This window comes from Ananas comosus, unplaced genomic scaffold (assembly GCF_001540865.1).
Source record: "Ananas comosus cultivar F153 unplaced genomic scaffold, ASM154086v1, whole genome shotgun sequence".
NCBI classification, from domain to species: domain Eukaryota; kingdom Viridiplantae; phylum Streptophyta; class Magnoliopsida; order Poales; family Bromeliaceae; genus Ananas; species Ananas comosus.
In genome coordinates, this window is record NW_017893358.1 from 23447 (window position 1) to 44891 (window position 21445).

Consider the following 21445-nt stretch of genomic DNA (forward strand, 5'->3'; position numbering starts at 1 on the left):
GTTTGAACGGTTGGTAAAAGACTAAAAAAATGCCGCTAAATCCTATCTAATAACAACAATTATAAATGTCATCATAATTAATTATAATTGCCACTAAAAGTATACTAAATAAATACTAAATAAGACTTATAGCGGCAATTGTAATATATATTAAAACGCTTGATCCATAATTAAATATTCCAATAAATTGAAATTAGAAAACATTCATTACCAAAGAGCAATCATGATTTGCGACAAATCACAATTTCAATATTAAAAATAAATTTCATACAGGAGTTTCAGCGACAAAATGCTTGTTTGAATTACAGCCAAAAAAAAAATAAATTTCATACATGAGTTTCAACTACAAAATGTCGCTCATAACGCAGCTCCTCTCAACCAGTTGCTCGCTCTGAACCACCACCCTGTATGAACTGTGCAGAATGAGAGATGAATAACTGTGGCTGACCTTGTAGTGGACCTGCTATTCCTAGAACATCAGTCAACAAAGCATAGTTACAACAATAAAAATTTGCTAGATTATAGGATACATCTCGTTAAGTGATAAAATAACATAAATGTACAGTATAGCATGAATCGAATTTATGCTAGTCAAACAAAACTGGTGGCCTTATATTATCAGTTTGAGAGCTGAACTAAAGTAAAAACGAAAAGTTTCTGAAACAAAATAACAGTAGCAGATACGAAAAAATAGTAAATTGCTAGATGCTCATATATCATAATAACTTAACTCCAAACACGTCAACAATGTACCTCTAGAGGACAAAAGAAGATTTACGTTTTAGACTATGTTAAAGAAACCTGCATCATGCTGCCATTAGTTGTCTCCTGCCATAATAAACCACAGAAAGGAAAAACTAAGATATAGAAACATCACCTCATTTTTCTTATAGACAAGACCCTCTCGCCTCCAACCAACCCCACAAAATGTAAATGAGACGAAACCAAAAAAAAGAATATGTAATCCAAGCAAATACCCAGTACTTTGTGTCATCAGCTTTTCATGTAAAGTTTCTACGACGACAAGGTTATGTAATCAAATTATCACTCATAAAAGATAAAACTATGATAGCGAATGAGGTGAAAAGTCTATTAAGTAAAGAGAACAGAGGTGAAGGGGCCTACTTGCTCGCATCTGTTAACAGCTTTATGTTCTTCTCCAATTGCTTCAGCTGAAACATTAAATTGCACAGACTGACAAAACATAAAGTAAGTTACACTAACAGAATTCAATATGGTTCATACCAAGAAGTTACCTGTCACGCCCCGGGGCCGATTTTAAAAGTCTTTTTAAAACAGAGTTGCGGAAAACGTGCTGTATTTTTTTTTTCAACCTGGCCCACGTGACGTACAGACCCGCCACAAATACAAAGTTCTTCTATCCACTCGAACAGAGTCTCCTTTATATTTGCACGGCGTACCAACAACATCAATAGGATCACAACCACAGTTTACATTTACCAATTAACAAACAATTCATGCCATGTATTTCCATACAGCTAGCAATCCTTAGAGATGATGCATACCTCTAAACACTCCTTAGGCGCTGGATGATGCGATGCACAATACAACAAACATCCTATTTAAAAGTGCTCCCTACCTGGAAGCTTTGTTTTTAAAATCTAATTCAATCATAAAACATTCGAAAACCTTTTTAAAACTGTTTCCCACTCGAAAACTCTATTTTGAAAACCGACTACCTCGAGGGGTAGAAAACCACAAGTAGAATACATAAAACCGAGAACCATAAGGTATACAAATTCCCAAAACTGAAGGTCCATAACTCAATCGCATGCATAGTAGAAAAACCGACTCATACAAACATTCAAACATCAGTAATGATCATCTAACTGAACCATTTATTTATTTAGATTACTAAAAGCGAAAATAAAAGTAACCCAGGTGACGGTCGCTACTGCCGACTAGCTAGAACGTCCTCCCGTCGAGCCCAAAAGCCAACTCCTCGCCCGAGTCACCTGGGGCAATGGGGGGTAAGAAACCGCAATCAAGGTTTCTCAGTGGGTACGACAGAGCCACGAAGGCAAGTCGTAATCACCGAAAACCAAAGGAGGTAGAATAACAAATATGTATAAGGTATGATACAAGTGCAACTGCAGTAGTAATAGAAATAGGATAATAGCTAAGCAAGAACGAAACTACTACTGTAACAAAAACTCGAGTGAACAGATGCCTCAAGGGTAAATAGTCCAAAATCAAACCCAATTTCTTGCTGCTATATTGGTCCACAGACCTCAAACGTTGCCTATCACAGAGCAGACACTGCCAACTTATTCATGCGTCACCACCGGATACGTACACCCCTTGGTTGGTGGCCAAACCAACCTGGTGTCTAAAATACACAGTGCTGTAACTAAATCATGTTGATATGCTCAAAACAAAAGCCGGCAAAAAGAGACTGGTGTCTTGGCCGAAGCTAGGTGCAAGGGCGTACAATGTCGAACCACGATCAACCAGATCGAAACACAAGACAAGGAGTTGATGTGTAGCCTAGACCCAAGGTCCACAAATATACAATATATATGCAATCCTGCTCTACATGTCTATCCACAACTATCATAATACAATCAACGAGATATAGATGAATGAACGATAAACAAACAAATGACATGTAGAGACTACAATGCTGAAATAGAAGAACAGAGGGAGGTGAAACAATCTCACCGACTACCAGCTCGAAGCACCCACCTGCCACTATCGCGTCGGAACACTGGGTACGCTTGTCAACCGGACCTACGAAGATCCACCGGGTCAGTATCCAACCTACTCACCCAAAGCACGAGACTCACAAACCCCCACACAAGTCCCCAAAATCGGTTTTCCAAAACCGATCACCGTAACTCACCGGAAGTCTCGAAAACCACATCGGGATACCGTCGGGACCCACGAAGTGTCCCGAAACTCACCGACTTGTGCCACGAGTCACCCGCTGCCACAAAACACACCGATTTGGACGTCTTGGCAGCAAACACAAGATAACACAAGCAAACAATTATCGTCAGATAATTGTTCAGATCCGGATTCCCGGAAGTGTCTATTTCGACACCGGAACCCACCGTCGCTCCCCCGTCATCACCGAACCCCCAATATGATGAAGTGACCAGCCAACAAGGTTCAGCGACAACCCACAGGGCAACCAAACAACGCCGGAAGAAATCCGAACAAAAATCGCGTTCTTTCGAGAAATTTCGCCGAAAAACACACTGAAATCGACTTTTTGATTTCCGCGAAGGCTAGCTGTCACGACCTGCGACCACCCGCTTATTTGGCACTGGTTGTGGCGCCGCCGACAGACCGCCGGACGGACAGAGTTTTCCCTATACATCTTAGGCGTCGCAATCAATACAAGTACAAGAAGTTCCAACCAGGAACAGTATTCAAGCAAGATTGCATAAGGAATGTATCAAACAATATAACACATCCTATGTTATTACAAGAATTTATCACAGTTTTCTTTTTACATTACATTCAACTTCCAAATGCAATTAAGTTATTACAATTATTATTATAAGTTTGATACATTGTGTTCTTTTTCTTTTACTATACCCCTAGGCTATGCCGACTTGGGATACCGCAAGCTCTGGTCTCTGGGGTAGGGCGCTATCTATGGAGCTACGCCCTTGCCTCGCACCGCCGCGCCGCTCACGTGTGAAGCTGAAACACCCCAAAACAACGTGGGGTGAGAACCAACTCCATGATTTTCAGTGGGTACGGCCACCCAAGGGAAAAGCTCGACCGATAGGTCTAAGGAGGCACTGCAATCATGTTAGTCCAAAAACATCTACAGATATATATATCGTAATGTAATTATGCAACTAACAGATAACATGGCTTGCAATATACAATATGAATATTATGAAACTATGCAACTGTATAAACAACTAGTAGATATGTTGATTCTACATTCACTTTGCTAACTTTAGCTCATTTCATTCAATTCTAAGGTTTTTATTACCTTAGGTTCTCAGCTCAAGTTCAATTTGCTTCTAAGGTCTCTATTACCTTAGGTTCCTGCCTCAATTACTAGCTTATAAGGTTTCCATTAACCTAATCAAGCTAACCACCTGACTCGGTCTCGAGTCAATCATCCGCGGATAGTCCGCGCACTGGCTGCAACTCAGCCTGGCTGCCGTCATAGCCTACTGCAAATCTGACATAACCATCTAGCGGCGAACTCATCGCATCGAACCCAACAGTAACTCAAGTCATGATTTAGCCATCTGGCGGCGAACTCCTCGCACCTCACCCAACAATGTTTCAAGTCGTGACTTAGTCATATGGCAATGACCACATCGCTCTTACCCAGCAAGGTTCAAGTCAATCTAGGCGGCATCATCCGATAAGCTAATGGGTGAGGAGAACCACACATACCCAATTCCAGCTTATTCTCATAGCATCTCGGGCGAGGAGAACCACACATACCCGTTGAATCACTGCCAGGCGAGGAGAACCACACATACCTGCAGTTATGATTCCTTTGCCATCTCTTTGACCACAATTTCCACCGCTTCTTTTGCGGCCACATCACTAGGGATTCCGGAATCCATTTTACAACTCAAGGGTTAGTCTCAAACCCTATAGTATCGATCTATCTAGGTCCGATGTCCTTTCCACCCTAGGTCCAATTGACTCTAGGTTCAACGCCTCTATCATATAACCTAGGTTTACTTTAACTCTAGGTTCAATCCATAACCTATGTCCTTTAACACTAGGTTAGATGCCACTCATGATTCATCCTAGGTTCAACAACACTAGGTTCACATGTTATCTCTACCTAGATCTCGACTCTAGGTTCGCTTGTTCAACCTATGTTCGTTAACTCTAGGTTAGATGCCACACGACCTATGTTTAATAACACTAGGTTCTTTGTCATTCATGTCCAACCTATGTTTCATACACTAGGTTAAGTGCCACTCGATCTATTCGACAACCCTATTGTCCACATCGAGTTCAATAGATATCCACATTTTATCTAGCATGCATTATATGATGCCAACATGCATATTCTTTCTAACATGATCTACAACATGTTAACATTCATGTCTATCTTTCTCATGATCTCATAATGCCATTATATTACCATCTAGAGCTTGCATTTAACAATTAGAACATATTCATAATGTGTTAACATGCATATAATCTAGCATTTTCTCATCATGTCATCACACATGTATTAACTAGAATATTTGCATTATGTCACTAACATGCATTCTTTACAATATGCTCACATGCATTATTTAGCATTATTTACATGCATCATCTACATGCATCATCTAACATTTCTATAACATGCTCATTGTGCATTCTTTGGTAGTCATACCATAGCAATTAACATGCATTCACCTAGCATTTAACCCTTACATTCATCTACCATTTAAATGCATCAACATGAAACCACGTTTCTCTTAGACATAAAGGCGACCTAGTCGCTTCGGTGAGCACAACCCACCTCAAATCGCTTTCCGATTGCTTGTCGACATTTGCAATCGGCCTCCCGCGGCACCCGTGTCCGGTTCGGCCCGATTTCGCTAATACTCACCAACCGTGCGTCGAATCGCTGCTCTGAAAATTATAGGTCTTCGGTTATGTGCCACGGTGCTTCAAATATGTTTTCATGATTTTATGATATCGCCTCGGCCCTCGAAGCGGAAACAAAGCTAAATAGTCTGTTTCTTCAATATCTTTACAACGGCTCAACGAATGCTCAAACCGAGTGCACGAACGCGTTCGGGGACCTAACAATTAGGTTGGAGAAGGGTCAATTTAGATCAAAACCCCTCATGAGCAAAAGCCCCCTTTTGGATGCCCTAAATGCTACTATAGCAAAATCCATCATTTAATCTCATAAATCATGCATTAATCATCTAATTAGCATCCTAGGGTTCTAACAAAACCAATTCTAGAGTATAAGAACCAAACCCTAGATATCTACCATTAGAGAGCCTCAAGCTTACCTCCAAAAGCTTGCTCCAATGCAAGGAAAAAGAAGAAGATGAAGATCCACCCTTCAAGCTTCTTCTCCTCCAAATCCTTCTCCTTCTTCTTCTTCTCCTTCTTTTCTTTCTAGAGAGAAAGAGAGAGAGAGAGGGTTTAGAGTTGAAAGGGTGAGGGAGAAGAGAGAAAAGGCCCAAATCGCCCTTCTATACACTCTTCTTATGCCAAAATTGCATATAAACCCCTAAACTTTGCCTCTCTTGCAACAGCCCGAACTAGGCATTTTCGGGTCTCTGGGACCGGTCCCAGGCAGTGAGAGACCGGTCCCCGAAGGACCAATGTTCCAGACTTAGCCAATTTTTTAGCATTTTCAGCATTCATACGTTTTCACTCCGTTTTCGCTCGTTTTCGCTCGTTTGACCTCCGATTCATTTCAAATCAAACCAAGACTCTCCAAACATGTTTTCGAGCACGTTTTCATCATCTTTTCATCCACGCTAATGCTGCATTTAGTTGAAGGCCAACATAGCCTTTCGGGTTCTGTTTTCGCGCCTACGCGCACCGAAACGCCCGAATGCTTCCAAACCTCACCGGAACTTCACAAAACCATTCAAATGGCTTCCCAACCAAATGTACACCGTAACTTCATAATTTTAGAAGTCCGGTACCTTACATCCTCCCCTCCTTAAAAAGAGTTTTGTCCTCGAAACTCAACTCTCTTATAATCCAATCCACACCTCAACACAACTTATCGAGTAGTGGGGTGTTCCAATGCACTTTCGCATCTCGGAGTGACCTTTCACTCATTGGAATCATTCAAAGGTTCACTGCGGAGGATGTGAGGCCAAATTCGCTCACATTTGCCATGTGCAACTCCAAAAGTGCATTACCACCATGCATGGAACTACTTGCATTATACACCCAATCGGGAAATTTCACTCCGATTTGATCACCGGTATTGCTTAGGAGCAATATCGTTGGTGCCTCGACCAATCGCGAGTGCTTCAATCCCAATCGGATCCTTGCTCTATCTCAAGATGGCACACTCCGGCACATCTCCAATCTTAATCCACAAAAGAGCATTATCCTCAAATCTGCGTGGCTATTCATTATCCATGTGTCTCCTAGAGATCACTTTACTTTCTCTTTCAAGTGCCACAACCAATACTAATCTACTCATCTCGGTTTACCACAAGGGGTCCATAGACCACCAATCTCACGAAGGCTCATCGCCTAACCTGTCTCGATATACGTAACTCTCTCGCTCGCAAGCGCAGACCCAATCATCATTGGGCGAAATTCTTATTGGAGAATTCGCACACACTCCAACCAGGAGCAACTAAGACCCCAAACCACATTGAATCCTTGGGTTGGATCACCACACACTCAGTGTATCCTCAATCTCATGATCCAACACGTGGCATTCCACGCTCCCGGGTCTAAGCTTGGACTACCGTCCTGACCAAAACTCTGCCCCACCCATAGGTACCGGGCCGCTGTCACTCATAGCTGACTGCGCTTGCCCAATGGGCCCAGGCTCCACAGTCCACAAATGGTCCAGGCACGGATTGTCCTCAAGCAATACCCGCTATCGTCGTCTCACGCGACATGCTCACCCGAACAACACCACACTATCGGTTCCTAACTAACTAGTGCGAGTCATCAGCCCACGAGTGATCCCAGGCACGCTTCACACCTAGCAATGCTACGGTGCTATTGCCTACACGCTCCGGGTGAGTCAATACCGCACTCTACGAGTATCTATCCTCAAGCGCTCTACACGCCGTATACTAAGTCCAACATTAGGCAACTCTGCCTATGCACACCGGCTACACGAGCACTGTAATATACTGAACTTCTAATTCATGAAGTTACGATGTATGTTAGCTTAGAAAGCCATTGGAATCATTCCGGCGAAGTTCGGGAGCATTCGGGTGCTTCGGTGCGCATAGGGCGCGAAAACGGGACCCGAAAGGCTATGTTGGACCATGGACTAAATCCGGCATTAGCGTGGATGAAAAGATGATGAAAACATGTTTGAAAACATGTTTGGAGAGTCTCGGTTCGATTTGAAAAGAAACGGAGGTCAAACGAGCGAAAACGAGCGAAAACGGAGTGAAAAAGGATAAAGGCTGAAAATGCTGAAAAATTGGCTAAGTCTGGAATTCTGGCCTTTCGGGGACCGGTCTCTCACCGCAAGGACCGGTCTCAGAACCCCGAAAATGCCCAGTTTGGGCTGAAGCAAGAAGAGGATTGTTGAGGGACTTGTTGGCATTTTGTGCATGAGTTGAGTGTATAGAGAGGATTAGAACCTCTCTTTCTCTCTTTCCCTTATCATTTCACCCCCAAAACTCTCCCTCTCTCTCTCTAGAAAGGAAAGGAGAAGAGAAGAAGAAGAAGAGAAAGAAGAAGAAGAAAAGGAAAAGAAGGTGAAGCAAGTGGAGAGCTTCCCTCCATCATCTTCTTCTTCACCTTGGAGCAAGCTTCTTGAGGTAAGCTTCTTGGAGCTTTAATGGTAGATCTTTAGGGTTAAGTTCTTATACTCTAAAGATGATTTTAATGGAATCTTAGCATGCTAAATAGATGGTTTATGCTTGATTCATGAGATGAAATGGGGCATTTTGCAATAGTTGCATATTAGGGCTCCAAAAGGGGGTTTTTGTAAATAGTTGAGTTTGATCTCAATTGACCCTATACAAACCTAATTGGGGGTATAACGAACGCGTTGGTGCGCTCGGTTCGACAATCCGACGAGTGTACGCGAAGTTATTGACGAAACAGTCTGTTTTGGTACAGATAGCCGCAGCACGCGGGATAAGCCTCCAAAAATCATGAAAATGGATCGGGAGCATCGTGGTGTCGGGGAATAAACTCCCGAACAGACGGATCGCGGATTGGTGGCCGTTCAGGTGGTCGCGCGAGAGTTCGGGCCAAACCGGGTCACGGGTGCCGCGGGAGGCCGATTGCAAGTGACGACAAGCAATCGGAACGCGTTAAGAGGTGGGTTGTGTTTACCGAAGCGACTAGGTCGCCTTCATGCCAAAGTGTAGTGTGTTCCACTATTGATGCATGATAAGAATGTTAAGTAAGAATGCACCATAATGATGCTAATAAATGTATATAATGCCATGATAAAGATGCTAAGAAATGTATGCATGTGAAGTATGCTAATGAATGCAAGAGCTAAATGCTAAGTGAATATGTAAGACATATGTTAGATAAATGCATGAGTTAAATGCTAAGTAACATGAGCTAGATGCATGTTTTAGAAATGGATGCATGATGGAAATGCTAAAAGAATGTGTATTGACATAATGTAAGAATGCTAAATAAGAATGCATGATAAGAATTGCTAAGTAAGAATGCATGATGAGAATTGCTAAGTAAGAATGCATGTTGACATATTATAGAAATGCTAGATGAAGCATGAGTTAAATGTTAAAGGCATGTATGAGATGTATGTTAAATAAACATATGAGCTAGATGATGTATAAATGCATGATTTCATAATGAAGAATATGTTAGAATGATATGAAGGTTGAACTTGAGTCAATGAACTCTAAGTAAAGTAAAGAACTCGACAAGTGTCATATGTAAAGAATCCTAAGTATAAATAACTAGGATGACGAGTGGCATTGAACATAGGTTATTCATGAGTGGCATGTCAAGTATGATTCCTAGGTATGGACCACTAGGAAAACAAGAACATGAGTGGTATTAAACCTAGAGTCAAATAAACCTAGATTGTGAACGTAATGATATGGAAGCTAGAGTCGAATGAACCTAGGTGATAAAGAATATTGGACCTAGTGTCAATGAACCTAGGCTTATGAGAGTAATGACATTAAACCTAATGTATTAACTTAGGTTGAGTAAAGTCTTGGACCTAAATAGGTCGATAACATAGGGTGAGACCAACCCTCGAGTAATGTGAAGTGGATTCCGGAATCCCTGCTGCTAGTGCAGCGGCTGCTAGTGCAGCATACAAGCTCGATAGTTCTTGGCCGCGGGTGCATGTGGCGTGTTCCTCTCCCACCGGAAGAACTTCGAGGCTTGTTAATGAGCAAGAACAATGAGCGCTAGGGTGCATGTGGCATGTTCCTCTCCCTATCGGGGATCTCGGCTGCGGGTGTATGCGGCATGTTCCTCTCCCACCGGGGGATCCCTGACCACGGGTGTACGCAGCTCTGGGCGACCCGTTGGGCGATGTGGTTTGTGATTGAAGGCTGAGGTGCATGTGAGAGTTCCTTCACCTCGAGCCGGACAGAGCGCGGACTATCCGCAGTTGATTGACTCAAGACCGAGTCGGATGGCAAAGTTGGCTAAGGTAAAGTAACCTTAGGAAAGAAAGGCTAATGTGTATAATATTACTAAGGTGTGAGTACCCTTAGTAAAGCGTAAAGAATAAAGAATAAAGAATCAAGAATAAGGAAGGGCTAATGCTAAAGAAAGACAGGTAATAAAGAATAAAGAAAGGTTAATGCTAAATAATAGCTAGTAAAGTAAAGAATGAGTAAAAGTAAAGAATGGGTAAGAATAAAGTGTAGAAGCAATTAATCTACTATATGAATTGCATAATGTACATGATGCATGTTGTGAGGCAAAAGCATGGTAATGTTAGTTGCATGATTTATGATTTCATATCTATCTATTGGACTAACATGTTGTTTGCCTCCTTTGACCTGATGGTCGAGCTCTTCCCTTGGGTGGCCGTACCCACTGGGAACTATGGAGTTAGTTCTCACCCCACGTTGTTTCGGGGTGTTATAGGTTCACACGCGAGCGGCGCGGCGGCGCGAGGAAAGGGCGTAGCTCCGTAATTAGCGCCCTACCACAGAGACCAGATAGCAACACCCTGAGTCGGCTACTTAGGGATATGGAAAATGAAAGAACAAGATGTATCAAACTTGTAATAAATTTGTAATAATTTGATTGTATTTGGAAGTAAGAATCAAGGAATCAAATGTGATGAAATCTGAGAATGTAAAAATGTAATATGTGAGATGAATGCTTGTAATAGCAAGTAGATTTATGTTTTTGATACTTCCTTATGCAATCTTTGGTTGAAATGTGTTCCTGGTTGGAACTTCGTACATTGTATTGATTGCGACGCCTTGAACGTACAGGGGAGACTCTGTCCGCGGTACAGGGAAAACCCTGTCCGTTCGGCGGTCTGTTGGCGTGCCCGAATCCGACCAAAGAGGCGGGCTCGGGGCGTGACAAGCACAACCCGGCAATCGCCCACACGGATGCCCATCTCATCATGCAGCGCACACTGTCGCGCCTGGTGAGAACTTCTACGATCCCGCATCTCAGAGAAGTTAACGGAGGACACCTCCGAGGTTCGGGATTGCGACTGCAACTTAAGAATGTGCACTGCCCAAACTGGGCAAATTTCGGCTACGGGGACCGGTCTCCCCGACAAGGGACCGGTCCCTCTGGACCTTCACAATCTCACGCGTTCGGGAACCGGTCTCCCTGGCCCAGGGACCGGTTGCCCCGCGCGTCGCCACAACCACCAGCTGAGGGGACCGGTCTCTCCCTACAAGGGACCGGTCCCTGAGAGCATAATCGGCCAAATACAGATTTTGCACTATTGCTCTTGTAGACTCGACTCCAAAGCACATTTTGTATTTTGGACATCTTTAGCTTTTCCTAAGCCTACCTACTCGACAATTAGTCGATTCTAAGCGAAGTCTAACTCTCGAATTTCGAGAATTCACTTCCTTACCTGCACAACCTCGACAACGTCTGGCCGAAGTCTCCGCAGAGGCACATCGGCCACTTCCTCGTCATCCCGCACTACGCTCGGGACGCAACTCACGACGCGAGAGAATTCCCGCTAGAATTCCCTCATGGTGCGATCTTCTTACCGCAGCTTCTTGAACTTGTCCTAAAGCTTTCTCTGTTCACTGTCGGGGACGTAAGTAGAGAGTACCAATCCTCGAAACTCATCCCAAGCCATAGGAGGAAGACTAGGCAATCGATTCCGTCGAATGCCTTTCCACCACACCTTTGTCGATAATTTCAAACAGTGTACGGCCAGGGGTACCTTATCTCGCTCCAAGGTGTACAGCTCCTCGAAGAGCGTTTCCATAGAGTCAATCCATGTCTCCACGCTCCACGGATCGACATTCTCTCCATCAAAGGTAGGTAGATCAAACCTCTTGAAGGTCATAAGGGCCGCCAAAGCCCGCTCTTTCTCCGCCTCCATTTCCATAGAACCAGAGGCCACTGCCCCCGAATCTATTGCCACTCCTGTCGGTACATGGCGCGCTGCTACCGGCGCAGCCGACGCAGCCTGTCTTGCCAACAATTCATGGAACTCCTTGATCTACTCCTCCTGTCACAGCACTATGCCCATGAGGGTACTCATTTGCTTGCGGAGCACCGGGTCTCCGCTCGCCTCGGATTGCTCAGGGACATCACGTGTCCCACCCCACGTCGATCTAGACGAAGGTCGCCTACGCGGTGCCATCGCTTCCTGAAATAAGGCAACTCGATCAGTTCTCGACCTTCTAGGTCGAACACGAAATAATTTAACATTAACTCAAATCGGGCGAAAGTCACGCAAGGGCGTTTATTCTCATCACTTGGTTTCATGTTGTCGCGCGTCCAACATGAACACCCTCGGTTGAGAATAAACCACACATCGAGTCTACCTCTAATATCCGTCATAGAGATTTCAACACAACGCAATTAATGAACCTTTCGCCATAAATTACAAGTCCTCGTCTCTCACGAGTCATATTCTCCTATGGTTTACAATCTTAGGGTCTCATAGGTCTGCCTAAACCATTCCCATTCTCTACTTTATACTCTGATACCACACTTTTTGTCATGACCCGCGACCACCCGCCTATTTGGCCGACGTCGCGGCGCCGCCGACAGACCGCCGAACGGAAAGAGTTTCCCCTGTACGTCCTAGGCGTCGCAATCAATACAAGTACAAAAAGTTCCAACTAGGAACAGTATTGAAGCAAGGTTGCATAAGGAAGGTATCAAACAACATAACACATCCTATGTTATTCAAGCATTTATCACAGTTTTCTTTTTACATTACATTAACTTCCAAATGCAATTAAGTTATTACAATTATTATTACAAGTTTGATACATCGTGTTCTTTTTCCTTTACAATACTCCTAGGCTATGACGACTCGGGGTACTGCTATCTCTGGTCTCTGGGGTAGGGCGCTATCTATAAAGCTACGCCCTTGCCTCGCGCTGCCGCGCTGCTCACGTGCGAGCCTGAAACACCCCAAAACAACGTGGGGTGAGAACCAACTTTATGGTTCCCAGTGGGTATGGCCACCTAAGGAAAAAACTCGACCGATAGGTCCAAGGAGGCACTGCAATCATGTTAGTCCAAAAACATCTACAGATATATATATCGTAATGTAATTATGCAACTAACAGATAACATGCCTCGCAATATGCAATATGAATATTATGCAACTATGCAACTATATAAACAACTAGTTGATATGTTAATTCTACATTCACTTTGCTAACTTTAGCTCATTTCATTCAATTCTAAGGTTTCTATTAACTTAGGTTCTTAGCTCAAGTTCAATTTGCTTCTAAGGTCTCGATTACCTTAGGTCCTGCCTTAATCACTAGCTTATAAGGTTTCCATTAACCTAATCAAGCTAACCACCCGACTCGGCCTCGTGTCAATCATCCGCGGATAGTCCGCGCACTGGCTGCAACTCAGCCTGGCTGCCGTCACAGCCTACCGCAAATCTGACTTAACCATCTGGCGGCGAACTCATCGCATCCAACCCAACAACAACTCAAGTCATGATTTAGCCATCTGGCGGCGAACTCATCGCACCTCACCCAACAATAGTTCAAGTTGTGACTTAGTCATATGGCAGCGACCACATCGCTCTTACCCAGCAAGGTTCAAGTCAATCTAGGCGGCATCATCCGATAAGCTAATGGGTGAGGAGAACCACACATACCCAATTCCAGCTTATTCTCATGGCATCTCGGGCGAGGAGAACCACACATACCCGTTGAATCACTGCCAGGCGAGGAGAACCACACATACCTGCAGTTATGCTTCCTTTGCCATCTCTTTTACCACAATTTCCACCGCTTCTTTTGCAGCCACATCACTAAGGATTCCGAAATCCATTTCACAATTCAAGGGTTAGCCTCAAACCCTATAGTATCGACCTATCTAGGTCCGATGTCCTTTCCACCCTAGGTCCAATTGACTCTAGGTTCAACGCCTCTATCACATAACCTAGATTTACTTTAACTCTAGGTTCAATTCATAACCTATGTCCTTTAACACTAGGTTAAATGCCACTCACTATTCATCCTAGGTTCAACAACACTAGGTTCACATGTTATCTCTACCTAGATCTCGACTGTAGGTTCGCTTGTTCAACCTATATTCTTTAACTCTAGGTTAGATGCCACACGACCTATGTTTAATTACACTAGGTTCTTTGTCATTCATATCCAACCTATGTTTCATACACTAGGTTAAGTGCCACTCGATCTATTCGATAACCCTATTGTCCACATCGAGTTCAATAGATATCCACATTTTATCTAGCATGCATTATATGATGCCAACATGCATATTCTTTCTAACATGATCTACAACATGTTAACATTCATGTCTATCTTTCTCATGATCTCATAATGCCATTATACATTTACCATCTAGAGCTTGCATTTAACAATTAGAACATATTCATAATGTGTTAACATGCATATAATCTAACATTTTCTCATCATGTCATCACATATGTTTTAACTAGCATATTTGCATTATGTCACTAACATGCATTCTTTACAATATGCTCACATGCATTATTCAGCATTATTTATATGCATCATCTACATGCATCATCTAGCATTTCTATAACATGCTCATCGTGCATTCTATGGTAGTCATAGCATAGCAATTAACATGCATTCACCTAGCATTTAACCCTTACATTCATCTACCATTTATATGCATCAACATAAAACCACGTTTCTCTTAGACATAAGGGCGACCTAGTTGCTTCGTGAGCACAACCCACCTCAAATCGCTTTCCGATTGCTTGTCGACACTTACAATTGGCCTCCCACGGCACCCGTGTCCGGTTCGGCCCGATTTCGCTAATACTCACCAACCGTGCGTCGAATCGCGGCTCCGAAAATTATAGGTCTTTAGTTATGTACCACGGTGCTTCAAATCCGTTTTCATAATTTTACGATGTCACCTCGGCCCTCCAGGCGGAAACGAAGCTAAATAGTCTGTTTCTTCAATATCTTTACAACAGCTCAACGAATGCTAAAACCGAGTGCACGAACGCGTTCGGGGACCTAACAATTAGGTTGAAGATGGGTCAATTTAGATCAAAACCCCTCATGAGCAAAAGCCTCCTTTTGGATGCCCTAGATGCTATTATAGCAAAGTCCATCATTTAACCTCATGAATCATGCATTAATCATCTAATTAACATCCTAGGGTTCCAACAAAACCAATTCTAGAGTATAAGAACCAAACCCTAGAGATCTACCTTTAGAGAGTCTCAAGCTTACCTCCAAAAGCTTGCTCCAATGCACGGAAGAAGAAGAAGATGAAGATCCACCCTTCAAGCTTTTTCTCCTCCAAATCCTTCTCCTTCTTCTTCTTCTTCTTCTTTTCTTTCTAGAGAGAGAGAGAGAGAGAGTTTAGAGTTGAAAGGGTGAGGGGGAAGAGAGAAAAGGCCCAAATCCCCCTTCTATACACTCTTCTCATGCCAAAATTGCATATAAACCCCTCAACTTTGCCTCTCTTGCAACAGCCCGAACTAGGCATTTTCGGGTCTCTAGGACCGATCCCAGGCAGTGAGAGACCGGTCCTCGAAGGACCAAAGTTCCAGGCTTAGCTAATTTTTCAGCATTTTCAGCCTTCGTCCGTTTTCGCTCGTTTGACCTCCGATTCATTTCAAATCGAACCAAGACTCTCTAAACATGTTTTCGAGCATGTTTTCATCATCATTTCATCCACGCTAATGCCGGATTTAGTTCACGGCCCAACGTAGCCTTTCGGGTTCCTTTTTCGCGCCTACGCGCACCAAAACGCCCGAATGCTTCCAAACCTCACCGAAACTTTACGAAACCATTCAAATGGCTTCCCAACCAAATGTACACCGTAGCGTCATAATTTTAGAAGTCCGGTACCTTACACTAGCGGACCTTGGACAATCAGTCCAAAGGTCACCGCACATACATACACACTGCCCACAGTAGCCACAAGGTGCACAATTGCATAAAAGTCTCTCTATTTACATTAAATCCTATCATTTTATGTAAATCGGGCGATTTTGTGGTTCGTTCTTGCAAACCGAGGACTTCCAAGGTCCGCCGAGACACGTACTGATAGGTCTCGACATGCTAGAGGCCGTGCTCGCAAACTGGAGCACAACGTATCAATGTGGGAGTCGCGGGAGCGACCCGAAAATTCTGCGAACAACGCGCAATCAGGGAAAACCGCGTCGAACAGGACTAATCGGAATCCGTTAATCCAAAGTGAGGTGAGCACTGTGATCGATACTGACCAAGGATCACCGTGCTCACCTCCGAAGGCATCAGAACAGCCTCGGATCGCCGAAAAAGTGCGCGCAGACCCGAAACAGCAGCCAAAAAGGTCCTACAGGGCCGACACCGCCGAAACAGCGGAACGAAGCCTTCCCGACAGAAACTAAGGTGAGCACGATGATCAGAAAAGAGTCACGATCATTGTGCTCCCTTTCGCAAAGATCTGGAGGCCTCGGATTGCTCGGAACAGTAACCCACTCAAAATAAGCCCTATTTCGGGCTTAGCTTGAGCAAGCTTGCTCCAACCGGCTTCCGGCGGCACGGCGAGGTGCGCGCGGACCAGAGGCGGGTGCGGGGGATGGGAGAAGTACGGTGCTCACCTTGGATGGCAGCGAGGAGCGGCGGCGGCGTCGGCGGAGCAAGCCAAGCACGCAAGAAAGAAGCTCGGGCTCAGCGAGCTTCTCCGGCCACGGCGAGGGTCGGGGTGGCCGGAGGGGCACTACGGGGTCCCTCTGGGACCGAAGAGGAAGGTCTGGGACGACGGCCGGCGGTAGGGAGCGCGGCACTGCGAGGCTCACGGTGGCGACGACTGACCGCCTGAGGTCGGAGGGGTGCCACAGGAGTGGCCCAGGGCGGTGGCGACGCGAGGGTGAGGCCGCACGGTCTGCTTGTCCTGGGCTCGGCCAAGCCAGCTGCAGGATGCAGTGGCGGCGGCGGCGGCGCGCAGAGGCGACGGCTGTCGGCGGGGAGGGACGCCGGGGCTCCGGGATGACGCCGGGGAAAAGCCTGGAGGTGTTGTAGCCTCAGACCTCCTCTCAACCTGAGAAAAGAGAGAGAGAGAGATGGAGACGGCGGAAGATGGCGGCTGCGACGATGGCTAGCCGGCCGGGGCTCAGTCGGCGGCGGCCGGGGGTGGCACAGCAAGGGCAAGGCAACCAAGGGAGGCGGTTGGGGGGTTAGCTCGGGCTAGGGTTAGGGTTGCCTTAGTGCAAACCCTAAAGCAAGCATACATACAAGATGCAAATTTTGCGAGTTAGCCCACCAAATCTCAGTATTTAATACTGAGTCCCTCACAGTGCGTGTTAAACGCGGGAACACACCTCCCCATCTGGTTTCACGCAGAACGGTATATAAAATGTCGCGCTTTTCGCAAGAATACTGTTTAAGACCTCTCCTCGATCACCTCGATCACAGTTTCGCGACGAAATCCTATCTCTCTCCGAAAGGCGAAAAGACACACTTATACATATAAACATGTATTTTTAGATTTTCTCGAAATCCGTGCGTCAAACCCAAAATTCATCAGCGCCATTGGTTCTAGAATGACTGAACCGTTCGAAACGAGCTATTGGATCGCTATGAACGGAGTCCGATGTACGCTAGAAGCCAAGTTCATGCTTTGGCCCCTCCGGAAAACCGAGTTACTATTCACTTTGAGTGAATACTGAATATCACGTAAAATCTCTGTTTTAACTCGTTTTCTACCAAAACTTGACGAGTGCTTTTGTAATTAAATTACACACAAAACCATCGTCAACAGAGAGGTTAGCTATACTGGCAAAATCTCGGTCCTTACATTACCTCAAGCTTTTCTTCCAATCAGATCCATAAAATTTGCTTAAAATCTGATCAAATTTAAGAGAAAATTGTTGCGCCTCTTTGAAGAAATCATCGAGTCTATGAAGAAAAATATAGGATTATCAGTCAAATAGATTATAGATATGACCCCAAAGAAATAAAAATTAACAAAAGAGAAACCACCTACTTAAGCTTAGAACACCTCAAGACCTTGCACAATCGAATCCTTTCCTCTTTCTTCTCTTCCTTCCCCTGCCCCTTTCTCAATTTCGCCGCACAGAACAAAACAAAGGCGGCGCGGAATTTCTCAATCTCAATCGGCTACAAAGACTCAATATAGATTCAATTCAAACCAAATCACAGCAAATAAACCAAACCATAGATCATTCCTGGAAAGAAGTGGCAATACCTGTCTAGTTCGGAATGGCGAGGCGAAGCGAATGTTCTTGCTTTTCTTCAGCAGGGAAGCGAATGTTCTTGCTCTTGCTTTCCTGGAAATTAGTTAATAAATAGAGTTTAGATGCTTTAACTTCAAAGAACCAACTGATGAAAGAGAGCTTTGATGATAAAAAATCAATCGCCACATCTAATTTACAAAATCATAATCATTTAACCATCTGACCTTGGATAAAAATGGTGACCTAACACCTTCTTGATGTTGGAATATTTAATTATTCTATTTCTAAAATCTCTAGTAAAATATTTTTATAAATAATTTTGAATGAAAATAATTTTAACTTCAGTTTTTAAAAAAACTTTAAACAAAATATTAAATAGTTAATGCTATGGAGATTAAAAGATCAGATGAAGCCTGTGAGTCGAGGCGTGCGAATGCACTGTCCTAGAAGCAAGATTGCCCCTCCACGTGCGAGGCTCCGGCAATCACTCCTAGCGATACAACGACCACTGTCCGCCCCGTCGGCACGTCTTCAGGGTAGCGCAACACGAACCCAATTAGCTTTCAGAGATCAAGCAAAAATAGTAAAGTTTAGTGTACTAAATATAGAAGAGGTTTAAAGAGGATTAGAAAGAATGAAGAATCTCGGTTTAAGAAGAAGTTATATTCTTCTCATGTATCTAAGTAAATGCACCACCTCTCCTTACATAGGAGAGCTTCCAACGGGAGAGTCAAGGCAAGATCCTTGACTAGGATCTTGCCATTTCCCAAGGGTTGACTAGGATAGCCCGGTCCCTTCCCGAGGCATGTATCAAATCAAGAGAGATCTGATCAAGATCTCTCTTGGACCAAATCTGGATACAATCCAGATTAGATTTGTAGGGTTAATTAATATATATATATATATATATATTAATTAAAATCAAGTTTTAAATCATAGTTTTAAATAATTAAAACTAACATTCCCCCACATGATTTAAAACTTTAGATAAAGAAAGTAAATAAAGCTAAAATTCAAAAAACAACTCAAAAGAATGCTGGATCTCTTATACCACGTATTCGGCGAAGGTACCTTTCGGGTTTGAACCTTCACTTAGTGCTTGTTTATGTACACCCGAGGGCACAATGGTGGACTTTTCGCCTTGAACCAAGGCCGGTGAATCTGATTTCCATAAACCGCACATATGGTACAGCCGTTTAGGTTCTAAGCGGGTGAGCGCTATTACGGCCATGCGCTAATATCGCTTCATGTGTGTTTTAAGGAACTGCCCTCTTCCCATAGTCGCGGCCTCACAACTCCACACATATAGTAGGTCCTCAGAAGGGTGTCTGCAAGGTCACACCCTGCCTCATGGGTCTCGGAACCATTCAGGGCCAATGCCCTTCCTATCCACTTGCAGATATGAGCACTGTCGTCATAGGGATGAGGATACCAAAAGCAGTGCTCCTCACAACTACCTGTTCAACTTGTTTTTACCCATTGAACCTGCAACAGGTTGGGTTGCCGTCGCCGGTAACTACTATTGTGGGCTAAGCCCCATCCCCCTCAACAATTCTTGGATTACAGTCCTAGATAATCCCTTCGTAAGCTGATCAGCCAAGTTCTTCGCAGATCTCACAAATTCCAGGGCAATTACATTTTCCTTCATATTTTGTCGAATGAACTTATGTCTCACTTTCATAAATCTATTCATTTTAGTCTCCACATTCTCTTGGGCACATTTATCAATTGCAGATCTACAATCACAATGAATACACACAGGTGCTAAAGGTCGCTCCATCAGTGGCAGATCATAAAGAAACTCTCTAATCCACTTAGCCTCTGCTACAGTGGTATCTAATGCTATGAGTTCAGATTCCATGGTACTTCTAGCGATCAAAGACTGTTTGGTTGACTTCCAAGAAACAGCTGCTCCTCCTAGGAGAAAAACAAATCCAGTAGTCGACTTTATATCAGCTGTATCACTAATCCAATTGGCATCACTATATCCTTCTAATACTGCAGGAAAATCACTGTAATGTAATCCATAAGACACAGTTCCCTTCAGGTATCTCAAAACTCTTTCTAAAGCATTCCAATGCTCTCTATTTGGATTATGGGTATATCTTCTCAATCTGTTCACAGTATAAGCCAAATCAGGTCTAGTATAGTCTACTAGATATCCCAGAGATCCTATAATCTGTGCATATCTATTCTGACCGATTGGATCACCTCTATTCTTTTTAAGGTGTACACTAGAATTATAAGGTGTTACTACAGGTCTAACATCAAAATATCCAAATTTCTTCAGTAACTGTTCACTATAGTGTGATTGACTCATAACAACAACTTTTGATTTTCTAATAATTTTCATGTTGAGAATTACATCTGCTTGCCCAAGATCCTTCATATCAAAATTCTCATTCAGCAATTTCTTCACATCATGTATCACATTCATATTAGTACCAAAGATCAAAATATCATCAACGTACAAACATAAGATTACAATCTGTCCGTTATATTCCTTTGAATATACACATTCATCAGACATGTTCACATGAAAGCCATTTGATACAACTAAAGAATCAAATTTCAAGTGCCATTGCTTAGGAGTTTGCTTGAGTCCATATAGAGATCTTGTTAATTTGCACACTTTATTTTTATGACCAGAAACTACAAAACCTTGAAGTTGCTTCATATAGATTTCTTCATCTAAGTCACCATTCAGAAATGCTGTCTTAACATCCATTTGATGAACAATCAAATCATGGACAGAAGCTAAGGCTATCAATATTCTGATTGAGGTAATTCTAGCAACAGGTGCATACACATCAAAATAATCTACACCTGGCTTCTGTGCAAAATCTTGTGCTACTAGTCTAGCCTTATACTTTTCTACAGAACCATCGGGTCTCAACTTCTTCTTAAAGATCCATCTACAGCCTACAGGTTTACATCCTTGAGGTAAATCAGTTAACTCCCAAGTATTATTCTGTAGAATGGACT

The 21445-nt window shown here is 43.6% G+C and overlaps 1 protein-coding gene across 3 annotated transcripts in view; it reads right to left on the reverse strand.

The window, feature by feature from the left end:
• Window positions 1–227: 227 nt before the first annotated feature.
• The window catches only part of LOC109705761, a gene marked incomplete at its 5' end in the record, with an annotated part of 51842 nt that continues 30624 nt past the window's right edge, over window positions 228–21445 (reverse strand). Inside the window, 3 exon segments of one of the 3 annotated variants that reach the window (XM_020226551.1) lie at window positions 228–1172; window positions 18472–18553; window positions 18685–18714. In XM_020226551.1, coding sequence (XP_020082140.1) covers window positions 18476–18553; window positions 18685–18714 — 108 coding nt within the window. 3 annotated transcript variants of the gene reach the window in all.